Raw genomic sequence first — 18,833 nt, forward strand, 5'->3', positions numbered from 1 at the left:
AAAAAAATTAATACAATTTTTGTGGTAGGGTAGGACTTACAGTCCACCTATAGCTACCGACCTCCATGTACAGCCTGGAAAAAGGTAGTTTCATGCTTGATGTCAAGCTTCGGGGATTTTATATACAAACAATACTGTTCCTTACTAGCACCTTTTCTTCGACACCTAGGTTCACCCAGTTTATTATATCTAGGTAGAAGTAAGCGATGTGTTTTAGCTGCCACCTTAAACCAGGAGTCCAGACCAGAATCGAATGATTCGGAAGAGTTTACTGCGCCATCCTACCGTCATATTTGGTATAAAAGTCTATAGCTAAAAATGTCGGAATGTTTTTTTGCATCATGATAAAAGCTATCGACGTCAGCTTCACAGCCGAGTGGTGAGAACCCTGGTACGCCACTCGAAAAATGCCGGTTCTAACCCGCTCAAGAGCATGTGACTGTATTTTTGGTAAGACACCGGCAAAGTTGGCACGAAGATTGGCTTCCTTCTTTCCGTCCACTTTAGCGAAATCTTCAACCACAAAATACGTCAAAAAAGATAAAAGTCAAGCTGATGTAGGGGAAGGGAAGGTAATTTGATACACTTTTAACATTTTTGCCCGTTAACTGAAAATTACGTGACATAAACTATTGATTTTAAGCTGAAATGAAAGTCTGATCCCTTACACACTTTTTAAAAACATTTTCACTTTTCTATTTTTGTTACTTTTTTTTTAATTGAAATTTTAAAAACGTCACTCAAATGTATCAATTTACCTTCCACGGAAGGTAAATTGATACACCCGGAAGGTAATTTGATACAGTAAAACTAATACAGAAATCCCTTTTGACAACAAAGCAATAAATGAAAATTTATTATGTGGTTGGCGTGCTTGGGTGCAAGGATGACTGTTGAGAACCATGTGTGCGGCGAAGCTTCTGCAGCGGGATGGACATGGAAAAGATCATTGGCTGGAGTTCTTATTCAAGGGGGGTGCTTTGCGCTTTTCTCATTTTTTGAAAGCAGATAGCGTGTAAGCCTACGAAAGCCCATATAATTGTTGTTTCCCAAAGTAGCAGGTCTTGTTAATAAAGAATAACTTATTTAAATCAATTAGATCAATGACAACATTTATTACAGTCACAAAAAAGAGTTTAATATACTGTATCAATTTACCTTCTCCACATGTATCAATTTACCTTTTTCAAAAAAAGTTATAAAGTTCTGATTTTTGTATGCTTGGATGCAGATTGCAGAAAAAACGTGACAAGCCCTTGAAGCCTTATCAATGAACTGTCAAATGAGTTTGGTTTCATCTTTCAGGAGCTTTTCTTTAATTTTGTAGACGAAAATAATCATGAGTTAAAAATTTTACGAAAATACTCAAAAAACACACTTTTACAATTTTATGCCATAAAAGCACGAGTTAGCTGCATGGTGCAATTTTTGTAGGCATTATTTTCACAGATCTTCCACCTAATGACAATATTTTTGACTAATATTTTTTGTACATTTCTGTAGGGGGGGTGTATCAAATTACCTTCCGTATCAAATTACCTTCCCTTCCCCTATGGCTTTGTTTACGTGTGATTCGGTGCAGAATTGTTGTTAAGGTCAAATCTCAGGAAGCGTTGGTCATGAGAGTGCGTTAATGTTCAACTTTATGAAAAGTTTATGAGAAAATTGATACCTCGTTTCCGTGCTGCTTTACTGGCAAGCGATGGCAAGGCGATGCAGCAAATATCAGGATTATATAACAGCGAGATCTTGATCGTACGCAAACAGTTCACCGTGCAATTCATTCATATCATCTTCTCAAATATGAAAAAAATTATTAACAAACAAACGCAGAGTGTTCTTGCTTGGGTGTTAGATAGTAAAAACAGTATGTAAAATGGAACCCACTGAAAGCATACGGTAAATCTTTGAGAAAATATGAGGAAGTTTTTCAACAATTTCATAAGGTTAATAAAGTTGTAGACACACAGAACATTGCAAAAGTTTACAGATTTTGGGTTAAACATTCTTGAGGCTTGAGCAGTTTGAGCATGTGCAAACAATTTATCATGTAAGTTCTTTACATCCTGTATCCAGACGTGAAAAAGTGCTACAATGCAAACGCACGTAGCCTACTGTATTCTACTTCACTGTTGGTTGTTGAGAACTGTTTTCAGACAACTACAGTACAGTAGTTATGTTAGCTGTGGTAGTTTAGGAGATGAGGAAGAAGTCTTGTTAAGTGGCCGCACAGTATATTTGTGATTGAATCATGTCGTTTGAGGGTCGTGTGATAATGTCAGTGTGATTAACTGATTATTATATGGATTTTTTTATCAGATTATGTTTTGGCTATGAAACTACGCAGTTTTATCACAAATGACAAATATTCAAATAGGTCTTTGTTATCATGTCTTCATTTGAATGCTCCCGTACTTGAGATGCATTATTGGTAGCCGAAGTCACTAGAATATCAGACGGGAAGCAATGGTTGTTATTCTACCTATAACAGTTGAACTGTTGTTTCAGAAAGCGTAGTTCGCATAAATATGATTCAGCTTACTGTATGTACAAAGGGCAAGCAAGTAGCTATGTTAGTCATTTATTTGTTGAACAATTAAAGCGATAAATGCCTCGAATCAACTACATGTAGCCTACAGTATGACAGCGATTTTGTCTACATGTTTGTTTGGTTTATAATGCAACCAGAGTAGCTTAAATTGATAAGTGCTGAGGTTGACTAAATAGTTACCGTCAAACAAGTAAAGTCCACATGGAAACTTGTATTGTTTTCAAACCGTTGTAGAGTGTAGACTATCCTGGTCTCTCGTATATATATAAGTCGTCATCGGTAGCTGTATTCCGCTGGGCAAGCAAAACTATTTCCACGCAACCGAATATTTTGCTCAAAGATCTTCATGTCGTCATGTTGGTCTCGGGATTTATATTCGTCACAAAACTTGAAACTCCAATTCGAATCTGGCCCAACGAACCGGAGTCGATGTTCATATGTCATTCACTGAAAGTTTTGAAGGATACCGTAGTTAATGAATATTATAGGCCATTTTTTTTTCTATTTTCAGATTCAAATTCTTGGTTTTGCTTGGTCAAGTTGCACGAATTTCAGATTTAGGTTGTTATTTTTATTGAAGACATTGTGTAGACTTCGCTAATAGTTTTCATAGCTCAAAGAAATGTGTGGATTTCTGTGTGGTGCACAATAAGACAAAAAGAAATCACAAGACATCAAGTTATATAAACAAACGTACGGCGATGGAAAAGAACGAATCGGAGGATTTTAAGAACGCAATGACAGACTCAAATACAATAAAGTGAGTAGTCTAGACTGTAGAGAGTGTTAAATTTTGATTAACAAGTTTCAGCTGTAGGCCTATAGTTGTTTGTGCTTCGTTGTGCAAAGGTTGATTTATTGCTATTTGATGAAGTCACGTGACTAAATCTTTCTTGATTGATTGATTGATTGAATCTTTATCCTCGGACTGGAAAAGCTTCTTTGAGAGATTAATCCTGGCAGTTTCGCATACTTGTAGAGGCTTTGAACCATTGGTCACCTAGACTGACAAAGTGAAGTTTTTGATTACAGAAATGTTAGGCTATTGCCGAAGAATTATTCCATCCATTGACGTGCAAACTGCATAGGTATGAGACTACATTGCGCCAGTCAAAAGTACCAATATATAAGTGAGATCTATTCTTGTGTTTAAAGTTTGCATATAAAGCATTTCAAAATTATGTGCCTGCATAGCATTATAGATCTATGTCGATTTGACCACTGATCAGTGGCGTAGCCAAGGGGGGGGGGGTGTCTTTTTGAATTTTTGAACTTTGTCTTTTTGAATTTTGAAGAAGTATGTCTTCAGTGCAGTGGTTTCAAAACCTTGTTTTGAACCCCCCCCCCCCTTGACACGCGTGTGACGTCACGATATTGAGAATGATGCTTTCGGTCTCTTTATGTCTCTAAAACAAAGTTTGCCTAATTTTAAACGAAACTGCATTAAAAGAGCGAGTTTTGCCAATAGGCCTACCAAACATTCTAATATCTCAGCCAGGAATTAGCAACAAGAAAACATAAAGACTTAGCTTTATTTCCGAAAAATGCCAAAGAAAACATGATCTTATCCTTTTGCTATGCCACCGAACACCACCATTTTACAGGAATATTCATACCCACAGTTTTGTTGAAAATGCTCTCAGAATGCACCAAATTCAAAGTAATTTTTCAAAATTTTTCTGGGGGAGGCCTCCATACCCTCCGCTGATGGGTGTCGTCTTGGGCAAACACGCCGTCAGGTTTCGCCTGCCGGCCGTCACAACCCCCTCCCCCCCCCCCCCTTTCACAATTCCTGGCTACGCCACTGCACTGAAGACATACTTCTTCAAAATTCAAAAAGACAAACATATAAACAATACCATTTGCTCTGCATCGCAAATCAATACACACTAGCCTACAGCTATAAATGTGGTAGGCCTACTATAGGCTACTTAATATCAAGCATCAAGAGGCGGATACTGTCTTACTAAACCAACGACACTAACAAGAGCAGCCTAAGTTGGCAGATGCGTTCTCTCAACCACTTTTTGCACCCGCACAAATTGTTGCATCCTGAGTAGAAACGAGTATTGTTAATTAAATAATCCGAGAGTTCAATCTTAATTAATCCGAGAGTCCAATCAGTGACGTAGCTAGACAATATTTTAAGAGGGCAAACGCAATTACTGGAGGGTAAACGTCATTCGACATAAGTTATAATGGTATTAAAACGTTGTAGTAAAAATAAAACATTTTTTAGGAGACAAGATAAAGTTTTGAGGGGCGATTGCCCCCTAAGCGCCCTCGTCGCTACATCTCTGAATCCAATCACACCAGCATAGCTGTATGCAAACTATTTGTTTATTCAATTGTATACTAAGAAGAATTCATGTAAGCCTGGTTAACATTTCAAATCAAACTTTTAAGAAAATTATTTGGTTACTTTTGCAGAATGGAAAAACGGAAAATCATTAAAAACTTGTTGCTTCTTGGAATTTCCTTTTTCTTTAACTACGTCGCATTTAACTCAACTTCCAGTCTTCAGTCAAGCCTCAACTATGAAGAGGGGCTCGGTACAGGTTCACTGGCGATTATTTACGCAGCTTTGATATTGTCAGCAATGTTTGCTTCTACGTTTGGTAAGCAGGCCATCTAAAATACCATCACCAGTGTTGTTAGCTACAAACATTGGAATGAAGGAAAATGTGTAAAGTTAAACTTTTGTAGGCCTACTGACACTCTTTGTTGCATTGTAAAAACAACAACTTAAACTTAGTGCTGTCAGGTTGTGACAAAGTTTCCAACCCAAATAATTAAAAAATAGACACTATAACAATTTTTCAGCTAGCAATAGAGTTACATTATATATTCATCAAGACATTTTTGGTTTAACGGCTTCAATGTTACCTACAACAAGTATGTTGACAGTTGTCAAATGGCTTGGGTGCAAATGGACCATCTGTGCTTCAATTGTTGGATACGTGTCGTACCCACTTGCTAACTTCTATCCCACCTGGTGGACATTGGTGCCCAGTTCGCTGATTGTGGGATTTTTTGCTGCCCCATTTTGGTCTGCAGCATCAACTTATGTAACTACGTCCGCTCACAGGTAAGCTATAATGGAATTCTGAATGACTAGAGATACTTTTTTCGACTTCAATGTTTACGAGAACTGTAAACATTGCCTAACAGACAAATTGGTCTGGGTAAAAATCGATTAATTACCAGGTTTAATTTTCTATTAGATATTTTTGTGTCCGCCTTTTAGTGTCAAAGACACAACCGCATGCTCTTCACCCGTGTTGAACCAATGCTCCTTCAAACACCGCATCAGGGCTCTCATCACTGCTATACTGCTATAGTGCTATATAGCCAACGTTAAGTTGCAGCTGACGATTAGATAGATAAATGATAGACTACACAAAAAGAATAAATTGCACTTCTCCGTAGCATACTGTGTACTGTGTAGTGTGTATGAAGATGAGAAATCGGCCCTCTGGAGGTCTTGCATGAGAAAGTCTTAAATGAAAATGTGCTTTGACGCCCGGCTCAAGAGCACGCGGCGCTGGTACGACTCTCGGGGTGTACGCTTGAGAAATTTCATTTCAGAACTGCTCTCCATTCAGCGGCACCTATAGTGAATGTAATAATTCCCCGATATAACAAAACTTTAACAATCGGAAAATTACACTCTGCCAATCTCGGTAACCGGCCCAGTGTCAAGAGCCTCTACAAGTATGCGAAACTACCAGGAATAACCTATCAAGGCTTTGTCAGTCTGAGGATAAAGATTCAAAAACCAACCAACCGTTAGCAACACCTGTAATTTGAAATATTTACTTTACCATGCAACTTATTTTTTCAACTACAGTTCGTGTAAATTTAAAACTAAACTTTGATGTTTATATTAACTAGGTATGCACATCTAACCAACGAAACAAAAGCGGCAGTGGTGCCAAGGTTTTTTGGTATATTTCTTTTCTTCGTCCAGTTTAACAACATTATTGGTCAACTAATATCATCATTTGTCCTCTCAAGTGGAGATGCTGCTAATTTAGGTTTGTTTAGTTTGGCATTTTATGATTCCAATTATAGAAGAATAGTAACCTAAGTAGTGAAAATACAGTTCAGTTCAGTTGTTTTTATTTCTGACCATCATATCAAAACAATACACGTCAACATCGCAAAGGTCGAGAAAAGGGTAGAAGCGACAAAACGCGAACGTTAAAACGTGCTTGAGACCGAAGTAAGTTATTGAGTTGAAAGAAATTTGGCACGGTCGCAACACCTTCAGAAAAATTTAAGATATAAAGGGAAAATAAAAAAAAGAAACTGTTACAAAAACAACAAACAAATAAACAACATATATTTAGGCTATAGCTTTGTTAGCCCACATAGCTTTAGCTGATATATTTAAGATTTGTATGGACAGTTGCTATGAAGATCGGCCATGGTGCGTTATCAAGAGTGCTGATGGTCGTAAGGGGAACACGTCTTGATGCGTTTAGCTCATAGCAAAGAAGAGCAAGGCAGGCAAAGAAAACCCCACAAAGAAATCCTACCACGGGCAAAGCCATTTCAAGCGCAACGCACCATAGGCCTTGCACGACTCACAAAATAGATAGGCTATAACTTGACGACATGAAAACAATGGCAAAAACAAATAAAACAAACTAGCAAAAACAACATCATCATCTTGCGGAAATTCAATTTATACCCAGGGAAGTTATATCTTGAAGATATCGTGCTTTGATAAAAGTTGCGTTGATAAAGCGACAATTTTAGACCCCAGTCAGCTAAACTCGTCACCTCCACACTGATCCAACGTTGCATTAATGCAAACGTTGAATTAATGCAAAAACGACAGGCATCGCCAGCTGGGATGTAGTAGTGGCATGTCACAGTAGTATGATAAATTTGGGTTACCGTATGTTTTACACGTTAAACCACAACAAAAGTGAAAAAAAATCCGATTCGGCATGATAGAAAAATAGATAAACAATCAGAAAATAGTATGACGATCCAGTCCAAGATATTGATATAAAACAACTGGTTGGAGCACATGGCCACCGCTTCACCGAAAGATGGCGATTGGTCGAAGAGGATGGAAAAACTTCTGCAGACTCTGTAGAACTTCTGTGGACAAAAAAAAAAAACGCTAGAACCAGAAGGCCAGTAGGAGTACTTACAACCTTACTATTTTGCTAATAAATCTACACACATTGGCCTATCATTTCTGGGCAAAAAAATATTAATGAGTGTGGTGTATGTTATACTTAGATAGGATTATTTCAAGGAAGATTTAGCTTGTTCATTTTTGATTTAAAGCCTTTTACAGTTTTGCATTCATTTCTTATAGTAGGGGGAAGCTTGTTCCAAACTGTTGGCCCCATGTACCGTATTGATTGTTTGCAAGCGTTAATTCTGCAATATATCGGAATATAAGGAGAATTACTTCTTGTTGTTAGGCTACTTGATTGTTTACACATAATTATATCGTTGAATGTTGTGGGAAGTAGCTTTTTTTGAATATTTAAACATGAAAGTTGCAATCTCTGTATTTTTCATTTGGTTAATTGATTTTAAATTATTGAGTTCCATTACACCTTTTATGCTTTCTCTGCGGTCAATGTCAAATACAATACGAAGAAAGTTATTGCGTGTACGTTGCAGCTTTTGCAATAAAGTTTTGTTTTCATGACATCATGTTGAGATACAATATAATATCTGACTCTCAACTAGACAATGGTAAATGGAGAGAAGTGCTTGTTTGTTTAGGAAAGGCTTAATTTTTTTTGTCACGCAGATTGGTAGCCTACTATACAATAGACCTTTTCCGAGCTGATATCAGTCAGGCGTGACCGGGTAAACACAGTCCTCTGAGACGACGCAGTCAGAACAGATTTTGCTTGAAACTTGTTGAATTTTTGCGCGTATTGTAAGTTGTAACGACATCGCAACGTTTTCTAAGTAATTTTTATCTGGACAAACATGTGTTTTAATGTTTATGAAACCTTTTGTCAGTTCGTTTCATTTTTTTTGACAGAAAGATACCAGTTAACATGCTTGGAATAGTTAATCAAATTTGGGCTGTTTGTTGCATGCTTTGCAATTTTCAAAGGCCAATACTTTCGTCAGAAAAAGATTTGATATTGCTTGTAAACATGTTTTGTTAATTTCATCATGTTCATGCAGTGACCTGTGATCACCTCAGCTGAATATGAACCGTCTGTTTGTCTGCACTGAATAAAGTTGCTTTAGATGTAAAAATGTGCAGATTTCAAAGAGCGAAATGATTTATTGAGTTCCCTCTGTAGTAGGCTACATAAATAGTTTAAAGCATGGCCGAAGTAAAAATTGTTTAGTTTAAGTAACATACAATTCCAAAAATCATCATCACATGGAATTCTCTGTACAAACAGTGACTTGGACGTGCACACAATAAAATCACACCAAGTCATCCGGATATAGCCATTTGTCCTTGAATTTGGAAATAATAGTGATGAGAGATTTTCAATAATTATTGTGGCAAGTTGTTTGCCTGGTTCAGTTCTAAGCAAAAGTCAGAGTGAGACGTTGCTGCTCTGACGCTATGGTATCTATATTTGTATGGGCACTTTATTTCCAAAATTTAAAGTTGGCTTTCCTGCGCAAAAAATCTATCACTTTCCCATCTGGAGAAGCTTCCAAGTGTGAACAGCCAGGATTTACTATTAGGCCACAGCCAAATACTTGTAAGCAGGGCTTTGGAGCCGGAGCCCCGGAGCCGTGCATTTTCAACGGAGCTGGAGCTTTACTTGAAATTCAAGTGGAACTGGAGCAGGAGCTGGAGCCAGTTGTTTGAAAAATAGTTCCGGCTCCGATGTATTTCCTAAGATGCTACTACTATTGGCTAAAATCACATAATTTAACAGCAATCCTTCACAAAATTTAAGAAATTATTTGCGTAATCAGACGTCGAATTAACGAATACGTTGTGAAACGTAGCCTAGTTCCGCATAACATTTTGATGAAAGTACCTCAAATTTCATAAAGTTGTGCCATTTTTTAGTAACAGTTGACTGCAGGCAATTTTAAGCTTTAGAAATTAAATTGGATGTCGTCATTATTTTAATAAAAGCACTTTTCGGTGCCTGGAGCCGGAGCAGTGGTATCAATAAGCTCAGGAGCTGGAGCTAATTTATGATAAAAGAGAGCTCCGGAGCTGATCACTGTCACGTTGTTCAACTGTTTCTTTTTGTAGTATCTGTGCATTCTTCAGAAGAGATACTTCGATAGTGCATGATATTGCTAGCGCTTTATCAGAAAGAGTTTGATGTTGCATTTGAAATCGTGACACTGTAGGCAAATCGGGAAAGTTGGCAGTGTATCTTACTTTTCTGTTTACAAAGGAAAATACACAATTTAGGCTTGCAGGCTACCGGTTCGGTAGTTAATCAACATAATCTGAACTGATCCTCAACATAATCTGAATTTCTGACTTTGTAGCCTACCGGTACTGCACTCAATTTTACACATGATCATAACTTACTCTGGGCCTGTTACAAACGAATGCAAGATTAAAGGTTTCATAGACATTAAAACACATGTTTGTCCAGATAAAAATTACTTAGAAAACGTTGCGATGTCGTTACAACATACAATACGCGCAAAAATGCAACAAGTTTCAAGCAAAATCTGTTTTGTCTGCGCCATCTCAGAGGACTGTGTTTACCCGGTCACGCCTGACTGATATTAGCTCGGAAAAGGTCTATTGTATAGTAGGCTACCACCTGAAAGGCAAAGAGGTTTGAGAACAACAAATGGTTTGCATTTTCAGACAATCATCCAAGGAACAAAATCAACAAATTTAAAATAATCTTAACGTATAAATAAACTTAAAATAATCTCAACTTAAAAACCTATTTATCGTTATTTCAATTCCTGTTTTTAAAATACAAATAAGATTCGAAAACGTTCTTTTTATACTTCAAATTCTTTACGTTTTTATTTCGACAGTTCTTCCAGATTGTTACAACTCTTCTTACATCGAATCATATTGTGGGTCACATGATTGTCAGGAGGATTTCAATGCAGCTAGAATCGGGTACAACACAACAGAATGTCCAGTGACGCAGATACAAAGCGAAGGTGTGCAAACAAGTTTACTCTACATGCTGATGGGCATCTACACAGGAGTTGGGTTACTGGGTGCAACCGTAGTGGGGGTTTTTGTTGACCCCATAACTGTCAGGTGAAATTTTGCGGTTAAAATAAGTATCATGATAGCATATTTAGTACCACCACATACGCACGGTAGGCTTTGTTTATACGTTCAACGACCTTTGAACTAACGACCTTTGAACTAACGACCTTTGAACTAACGGCCTTTGAACTAACGACCTTTGAACTAACGACCTTTGAACTAACGGCCTTTGAACTAACGACCTTTGAACTAACGACCTTTGAACTAACGGCCTTTGAACCAAAATTTGTTGAAATCTGTTGTAGCTCACAAGGTGTAAGGAACACAATGTTTATAGCTGATTAGTTATAATGGTATAATTATCTACGGAGTGTCCACTTTAATCGATATTTATTAACGTTTACAAAGCATTTGAAAATCCCTGAAGAAGATTGAAAGTTTGAATAATAAAACAAATAAAAATCACAAATTAAAAATCATAACCACGAAATAACCGCTTTTAAATTTTTTAAAAAGTTTAGAATTTGCCACCACACAAATAGACATATGTAAAGTTGAAACAGCAACTGCAGTAGGCCTAGAGTAGAATAAGGTATGACAAATTAATTGGATTTTTACACTGTAGATCTGAAGAGACAAGAGGCCCGTTTGACTTATTGGTTGCGACGTTTAGACATCTTAAAGATTACAGGCAAGGTCTTTTGATTTGCATTACCATGTACAGCGGATTCGAACAAGCGTTTTTTACCGGTGACTACACACGAGTAAGTATTAAGTATAGGAGGTAGGCTACCTGACTAAAAGTTTCTTTTAGTTTTGCTGATAAATAAAAAAGTAAAATACGTGTTTTAATGTGATAGGTTTTATTGCTTAACAATAATTGGGCAAATACAATTTAATCGTCGCTTAACTTATTTTCAAAGTGGCCTACTGCAATTGGAAAATCATAAACAGGTTTTGGTCGAAGCAGTAGCCTACTATCACAGTGAAGCTGTTTAAACTGTCAGTTTTGCATGACAGTAGCCTGTGTTTAGGGTTATGCTGCTTTTATGTCAGGTATTACGTCCAACCATAGCAAATAATAACAGTGCGATATACCAACAACAGCACCAGCTTCAGTTGTTCACAATAGCCTAAGACCGAATTTGACTTTTGGTCTCATTGCATTGAAAACTGCTGATGTAATAAATTAAACTAACTTTTCTGGGGTTTGTCAAACAAACTTTATCTGCTTCTGGCTTTATTCCCACTTCAAGTGAGGTCGGCGGTGCAGATTGCCAAGCGAACAATTGCTCATGATTCCTTGCTAGCCTTTAAACGGGAGTATTGAAAGTATTCATGCACTAGAGTTGACAGGGAATCAGGGCCGGATTTAGCTGATGGGGAGCCCGGGGCACTTTTAGATCGGGGGACCCCGGTGCAAAAATTTTTTTCGCGCCTACGCCGCGAAAAACCACCTCTACCTCTACAGCAGCATTAATCCAGCACTGCACTGCACAGCATTTTGCAGAAACTTCAAAGGCTAAAAGAAAGAAAACAAAAACAACACAAAATCAAATTTTTTCCACGTAGGGGGGCCCTTCAAAAGTCGGGGGGCCCGGGGCACCTGCACCTTCTGCCCCCCTAAATCCGGGGGAGCCCAGGGGTTGATTTTGAACTAGGGCCCTAAATGATTTAAGAGGCCTGTAACATTTCCAAGGGGCCCGGGAACATGAAGAAATCATCGCATATTATTTGGGTGTAGAGCGCTTTTCTTAGAAGTGCCTTGATTTGGGGCCCGAGAATCTTATCGATACCAGCACCAGGCCACAATTATCCTCTCAACGGTCATGTATTCATACAAATCAATAGTTATTCCAGTGCGGCACATTCACAATGAACGTCACTTGACACAGCCACAACTACAAAAATTGGTCCTTTTTGCTAGTTTTCCGTTAATTCTACACCTACGTTCTGAAAACACTTAGAACGCTTGCAGTAAAAAATAAACCTACAGCCAGTTGCGTTGACAAGGGTGACAGAGGGTACTTTTGGATCAGGGCCTTAAATAATTTTAGAGTCCCAAAACCTTTATTCAGGGACTTGATAAAAGAAAGAAAATGATTGTAGTCTATTAGTACTGGACCCAAATTTTTCTCCCAGCAGCCCTGCCTACAACCCTTTGGAAACAGAATTGCTTCTTTATTACCGAAAGTGGTAGGTTACTCAACCCACCACCATGGCCGACTACAGAGGCGGCCATGCTACCACTTAGACAGACACGCTGTATTAACAGTTGACTTTATGTTTTTCAGTCATTTGTATCGTGCCCTTTGGCTGTAAATTGGGTTGGATTTGTATTGATTTGTTTTGGAGGTTGCAATGCTTTGGGTTCTTTTATGTTTGGGAGGATTGCAAAATACACCGGCAGGATACCATTATTTTCATTGGGCTTTGTCGCTAATCTCGCTTTGATTGCTACGTTTTTGGTAAGTATTTACAGTGACACAAAAGAAGTTCACTACATCTAACCATTGAGCTATCAGGACAAAAATGGACAAATTTATACCAGGACAATAAGGATAAATTCATTCTGATATTATAAATAGCAATTATACTTATAGCTTACTAATTAATTATATAAACAAAAGTACAGTAGACTAAAATTGGTTACCAGTTATTTATTGAGCAGCCTTTCAAGGAGTTTTTCTATCTCTTTTTGGTGCCCCTCTCTATCCAATAGACTTTAGCTCATCGCCAAAAATAAAACAGTTTGATCAAAACAAACACCCAAACCTACGACAATCGGTAAGATCAAGCGACAATGTTTCAAGTCTTAAGGTGCGCAGTTAAAGGGCGGGGAAACCCAAATTAACTTTGCGAGTTTTTTGTTTCAGCGTGATGTCATTGTGTACAACATGCGTTTTAGCAATAAAAAAATCCAAATTTTGTTGCCCTCGTCTCGCTAAGGCCGCTTTTGTTTGATACCCGTTTGCGAGGTCTCATTGTGCATCAAGCTGTGATTCTGTTCGGTGTGACGTCACAAGGTACATATAGTTGTGGCCGAAAGTTTAAGACCAGACTTGATTTATGACGATTTTTGCATTACTTCAAAATACTGCATCAGATATAAGATGATGCATAAAGATGATGCAACTGAAACAATATATGATGCAGTATTTTGAAGTAATGCAAAAATCAAACAAAAGCGGCCTTAGCGAGACGAGGGCAACAAAATTTGGATTTTTTTTTTTGCTAAAACGCATGTTGTACACAATGACATCACGCTGAAACAAAAAACTCGCAAAAAGTGAATTTGGGTTTCCCCGCCCTTTAAGTTTCAATAGAAAGATAGCTTTCCATGGCATCTAGTAGGCCAAATAAACAATTCCTAGCAACGACGCTTGAAACTAGAGCGTGCTTTTGGTGAAAAATCTAGACCAGGAATACCCAACCAGTCGACAGAGGTCTACCGGTACACCGAGGGCTGTTTAAAAATCGGCCGCGAAGGGTGTAGGCAAACATTTCCCCTTTCACTGACTTGTAATTAACATCTGTTTGCCTATAGTGTGCTTTGCACTGAAAGAAGTGAGTGGTGATAAGGCTTGTAAATTAATTGTTTTTGCAGGTGACACATTTGTAACGATAACTTTGTATTTTCGCCAGCAAAAATTGCTTTTCTGTTAACCCTACTGCCATGTGGGGATCACAGCAGTTCAGCACTCTCAAACATTAACATACTCTAAAGAAAACGAACTAAAACTTAACCTTTTCACGCTCATTAAAAAAATTGTGGAAATCTGTTTCATAATCACATCATAAAAATTATATTGAGCACATATATCTCGTACTCCACACGACTGGTAACTTTTGACAATTGGTTTCATGTTACTGGTAGTTTGACCTTAAGAGGTTCGTTACTTGAAAAGTAGACCTTGGGTCAAAAAAAGTTGGCCACACCTGCTCTCGACTACCAAGCTCATTACGCAAGGAACCACATTTGGATACTTTCACTTACCTTACCAGAGTGTTCAAACTGCCGGAGCGGTAAGCTATGCGCAATGCAACAGCAAGATGTCTATTACCAGAGTGCTCAATGCGCAATCTAATATAAATATATAAGATAAATATGATTTAGTTATAATCAAATAAATTTTTGTGCCAGCATTGCATTCAAACCGACAAACAGCAGCAAATCTAACATTTCAGATTGTATTTCCAAGCTTTCACTGGGTCTAAACACAAGCGAACAATCGAAAATATGTAGACCTAGCTAAGTTATAGATATTTGAATTTGTTTTACAGGTGTGGACACCTTACCCCACTGATTCAGTTCTGTTCTTTTTATTTCCTTCCTTCTGGGGAGTAGCAGACGCCATATGGCAAACACAAATTCTTGGTAATAGACAATAATTTAAGTTATAATGCTAATAATATGCAGTAATGAACGTTAAAGGACCAGTGGGCTAATATTTAATAACCTATTGCCAACTTTGATGCTGAGACTGCACTGTTCAACCAACAATGCCCGAATGTAATTTCTCACAAAAATAACATTGTTTGAAGAACATAAATTCTCCTTTCTATGACGAAACAGTAGAACCAAGCGACATGGTCCACCTCTTGTTCTGTGCAGCCATAAACGCGATTTAAGAACTTGAAAATGATAATGCTGTTGACTTGTAGCCTTGCTATTTACAGCAGTCGACCAAGGCTGTGAAATTAAACAAAAGCACTTATACCAAAGTTCTTATGAAATGCTTGTTGCTCTCCACCAAGGCTTAAGTGCATATTCTTAAACTCATCTCTGGTGCTTTAAAGTTTCGTGAAAATTTAGAAAAATTTAGAATTGAAAAGCAGTGAAACAACACCAAAAATACTTGAATTTCATATTAAAATGTAACATTTTTCTAGTGTACTAGCTTATTGCTTATGTTATTGTGTTGTTTGTGTATTGTTCACTTATTAATTAGTCCAAAATAAGGTCCAGTGCAACAGCTTTTTGCCATATAGAAGTGACCCATTGGTCAAATAGCAATGGCCCGTTGGTTGTATAGGGGTTTGACCAACCGGCCACTTTTTACAATATAATTTAATAGTTAATTTTTGGCTGTAAGTAGTCGGAAAATTAAAAAAACTTTTTGGCTAAATATACCAGGGTATGTGACCTACTGTTGTGCCAGAAAAGGAGGACGCATTAACCTTGTATGGAGAGAAAAAACAAACATATGAAAAATGGCCCGTTGGTGAAACATCCCAGACAGCCACTTATAGCTTGATTGATCTAGACCACTTAGAGTGGCTGTCTGCGGGATCTCCCCTAAATAAAAAAAAAATACATTGTTCAGCTTATTTTTGATTGCGCTACTAGCCTAACAAAAATTCTCCATTGTTTAAAGAAAAACAGTTTTTCACAATCGTCGTTTTCGGTAATTTATCTAAAATATTATCTCAATTTTATAAAAAAAAACATTTGATGTATTAAAATACATAGTGAAAATACAATCTACTGTAGAAAGAACAAACACAATGTCTTTCGACTGATAGAAGCAACACCTTCCATAGCAGGAAACATAAATAAGAGAAATCTATCACATTACAACTAAGCTTTGCGTTTCTTTCAGTAGGCCTACTTTGCATGACAGTCAGTTTGAGTGCAGTCGTAGTCTATAGAAACGTAGCCACGTGGGGTTTATTGTTATGCTACATCTACTCCCTCCGTTCTAAACAATAATTTAGTGCTATTTTCAGCATCTTTGAAATACCCCAATAGATTCTTCAAACCGATGTTTAGGTCAATAGACTAAAAAGCAGACAGCTTATGGATTAACAAAGACCAAGCCATTGAGACGCCGCGATGCATCTTTTTATGATAATCGCCTAATCGTAAAAGTAGTTGTTGAGTTTGCTACCTCATGCGGTGGGCTATAGGCTACGCCAACAAACGTTTATGCTACCGTTACTTTTCAGCTTTCTATGGAGTTCTATTTGTCGCAAACCAAGAAGCTGCATTTGCCAACTACATGCTGTGGGAAGCAATAGGATTTCTGATTGCATTTGCGTATCAGAGTTTCTTGTGCGTCAGCACTAAACTTTATGTTCTTCTGGGAGTGTTATTAGTCGGAATGACATTTTATTATGTTATTGAGGTGAGTGGATCAAAACGATAAATGTTCCGAGAAAGACTCTTTTGTGAGACTGATCTCAGAAATTTCATTTATCGTTCAACCTTATTCGGACTAACGGGTATATGGGTTCCGTCCATACCTAAAACTTTGATCGATTACAAAAAAACTACTGGCTTTAATTAATTGAAATTCGTTTCTGGCAAGGTTTTATCTAAGCCTAGGCTATACATAAAGATAATTCGGGGAGCTGCTGTCTTCTTAGCCAGAAATTGTCAACTATCAGGCCAAAAGACAAAATCGATTTGCGTGAAATTTGTTGCCGACTTTCAAAAGAATAAATTATCTTGAACAGATAATATGAGGTCTACGCATTTATAGGCCTACCTACGCACTTGTATTTAATTGCACTGTTAATCTGTAGGCTACACTTTGATGACTGGCTGTGGAAATTCTGCTTGTCCACGAACCTCTGCTCTAAGTAGCCTACACTAATCTATTACGTCACTGTATTCTAAACTAGACGTGTACCAAAAGCATTTGATACTGTTCAAATACCAGAGGTGAGTAGTAGCTCGGTTATAGCCTACTATAGGCTAGAAGCGATACCTATTTGGTAGAAGCGGTTTTAAAAACGGCAATACACTTTTTACCAATGTAGCGCCGATACATGTGGTTTAATCGTATTTTTGCTGCCCATTACTTTTCTGTTTACAAGAGAAAAAAAAAGTATGTAAAAAGTCAATTGTGAAAAGCAAAATGCAAACTACTGCACGAGAATTCGGCTTTCCATACTTGAGAGCAATCAGCTTATGCTCTCCATGTTTGTTGCAGTTTTTCGAAATAAAAAAGAGCGAAGCAACGGATGATCCTCACAAGCTGGAGTCAACAGAACTGACATCTAGCAACATGGAAAGCGAGGTCGAGGAACCCATAAAACTTTCAAGATTGTAGATCAACTGAACGAAGGCCACCTCTATGCCATATTACAAATCTAATGATATCGCTCCATACGAAAAAGTAAAAGTTTTGAACGCTTTATTTGCAAAAGAAATGTTCAATCGTCTTATAGCCTACAAGTTGAGATGAACGTTTGCGTGGCTCATTTTCTTTATTCACAGCTTCCGATTCTTAAAGTCTGATAAGCAATTGTTGTAGCAAAAGATATCGCAGGTTACAGATAAAATTTGTTAAAATTCTGACACAAGCATTCGAAAGGAATTTCTGGTGGCCTGATGAGTCTCACTGCCATCGTTGATGTTGCGCTGGCGGCCTGATGAGTCTCAATGCCATCGTTGATATTGCGCTGGTGGCCTGATGAGTCTCAATGCCACCGTTGATAATGCGCTGGTGGCCTGATGAGTCTCAATGCCGCCGTTGATATTGCGCTGGTGGCCTGATGAGTCTCAATGCCGCCGTTGATATTGCGCTGGTGGCCTGATGAGTCTCAATGCCACCGTTGATATTGCGCTGGTGGCCTGATGAGTCTCAATGCCGCCGTTGATATTGCGCTGGTGGCCTGATGAGTCTCAATGCCGCCGTTGATATTGCGCTTTGTATGTTATTACCAAAGCAAGTCTTCTAAACAATGTCACCACTGTATGTTATCGAATAAAATATGTTTTTTTTTTTTTATTATGCAATCAATTAAATACAATTTTCTACATTTTTCAATCATATTTTAATACTGTAGATAGACCCATCCTAGACGTCCTCCCGTTAACTTAGTGGTTAAGCGCCCAACTGCGCTGGTTCGGCTTTAGGGGGGGGCTGCACTTGAGCAACGTATTTTAGGACTGCTCTTCATTCAGCTGCACCTAGTGGATGGAATAATTTCCTAATAACACTTTAACAATCGGAAACTTCACTTTGCCAATCTCGGTAACCGGCCATGCGTCAAGAGCTACTAGAAGTTTACGAAACCACAACGAACCCAAGGATAAAAGTTCAAAATCAAATCAAACTTGTTGTGTACCTCGTTACTACTGAATAGGAACCAGTTACGTCTATGCAA

The 18,833-nt window shown here is 37.9% G+C and overlaps 1 protein-coding gene across 2 annotated transcripts; it reads left to right on the forward strand.

Moving 5' to 3' along the window:
• The first annotated feature begins 3,105 nt into the window (after positions 1 to 3,105).
• LOC145784046 (protein unc-93 homolog A-like) lies at positions 3,106 to 18,580 on the forward strand. 2 transcript variants are annotated; one of them, XR_014290975.1, is made up of 11 exons: positions 3,106 to 3,311; positions 4,982 to 5,169; positions 5,459 to 5,639; positions 6,446 to 6,588; positions 10,529 to 10,763; positions 11,341 to 11,479; positions 13,010 to 13,183; positions 15,000 to 15,093; positions 16,665 to 16,843; positions 17,244 to 17,382; positions 17,654 to 17,686. XR_014290975.1 is itself a non-coding variant. In XM_082595804.1 (10 exons), exons 1-10 carry the CDS (start codon positions 3,253 to 3,255, stop codon positions 17,771 to 17,773), a joined length of 1,512 nt encoding a protein of 503 aa, XP_082451930.1. In that variant the 5' UTR covers positions 3,106 to 3,252; the 3' UTR covers positions 17,774 to 18,580. The 2 variants fall into 2 exon arrangements, 1 of the variants encoding a protein (XP_082451930.1); XM_082595804.1 differs by lacking the exon at positions 17,244 to 17,382 and having other exon boundaries at positions 17,654 to 18,580.
• Positions 18,581 to 18,833: the final 253 nt, after the last annotated feature.

Source organism: Aplidium turbinatum, chromosome 1 (genome assembly GCF_918807975.1).
Source record: "Aplidium turbinatum chromosome 1, kaAplTurb1.1, whole genome shotgun sequence".
Lineage (NCBI taxonomy): Eukaryota > Metazoa > Chordata > Ascidiacea > Aplousobranchia > Polyclinidae > Aplidium > Aplidium turbinatum.

Bases quoted from the DNA above. Each gene is read 5' to 3' on its own strand.
- LOC145784046 (XM_082595804.1), top strand. From the start codon at position 3,253: ATGGAAAAGAACGAATCGGAGGATTTTAAGAACGCAATGACAGACTCA. The intron at 3,312-4,981 runs GTGAGTAGTCTA...TTACTTTTGCAG, and splicing joins ACAGACTCAAATACAATAAA to AATGGAAAAACGGAAAATCA. The intron at 10,764-11,340 runs GTGAAATTTTGC...TTTACACTGTAG, and splicing joins GTTGACCCCATAACTGTCAG to ATCTGAAGAGACAAGAGGCC.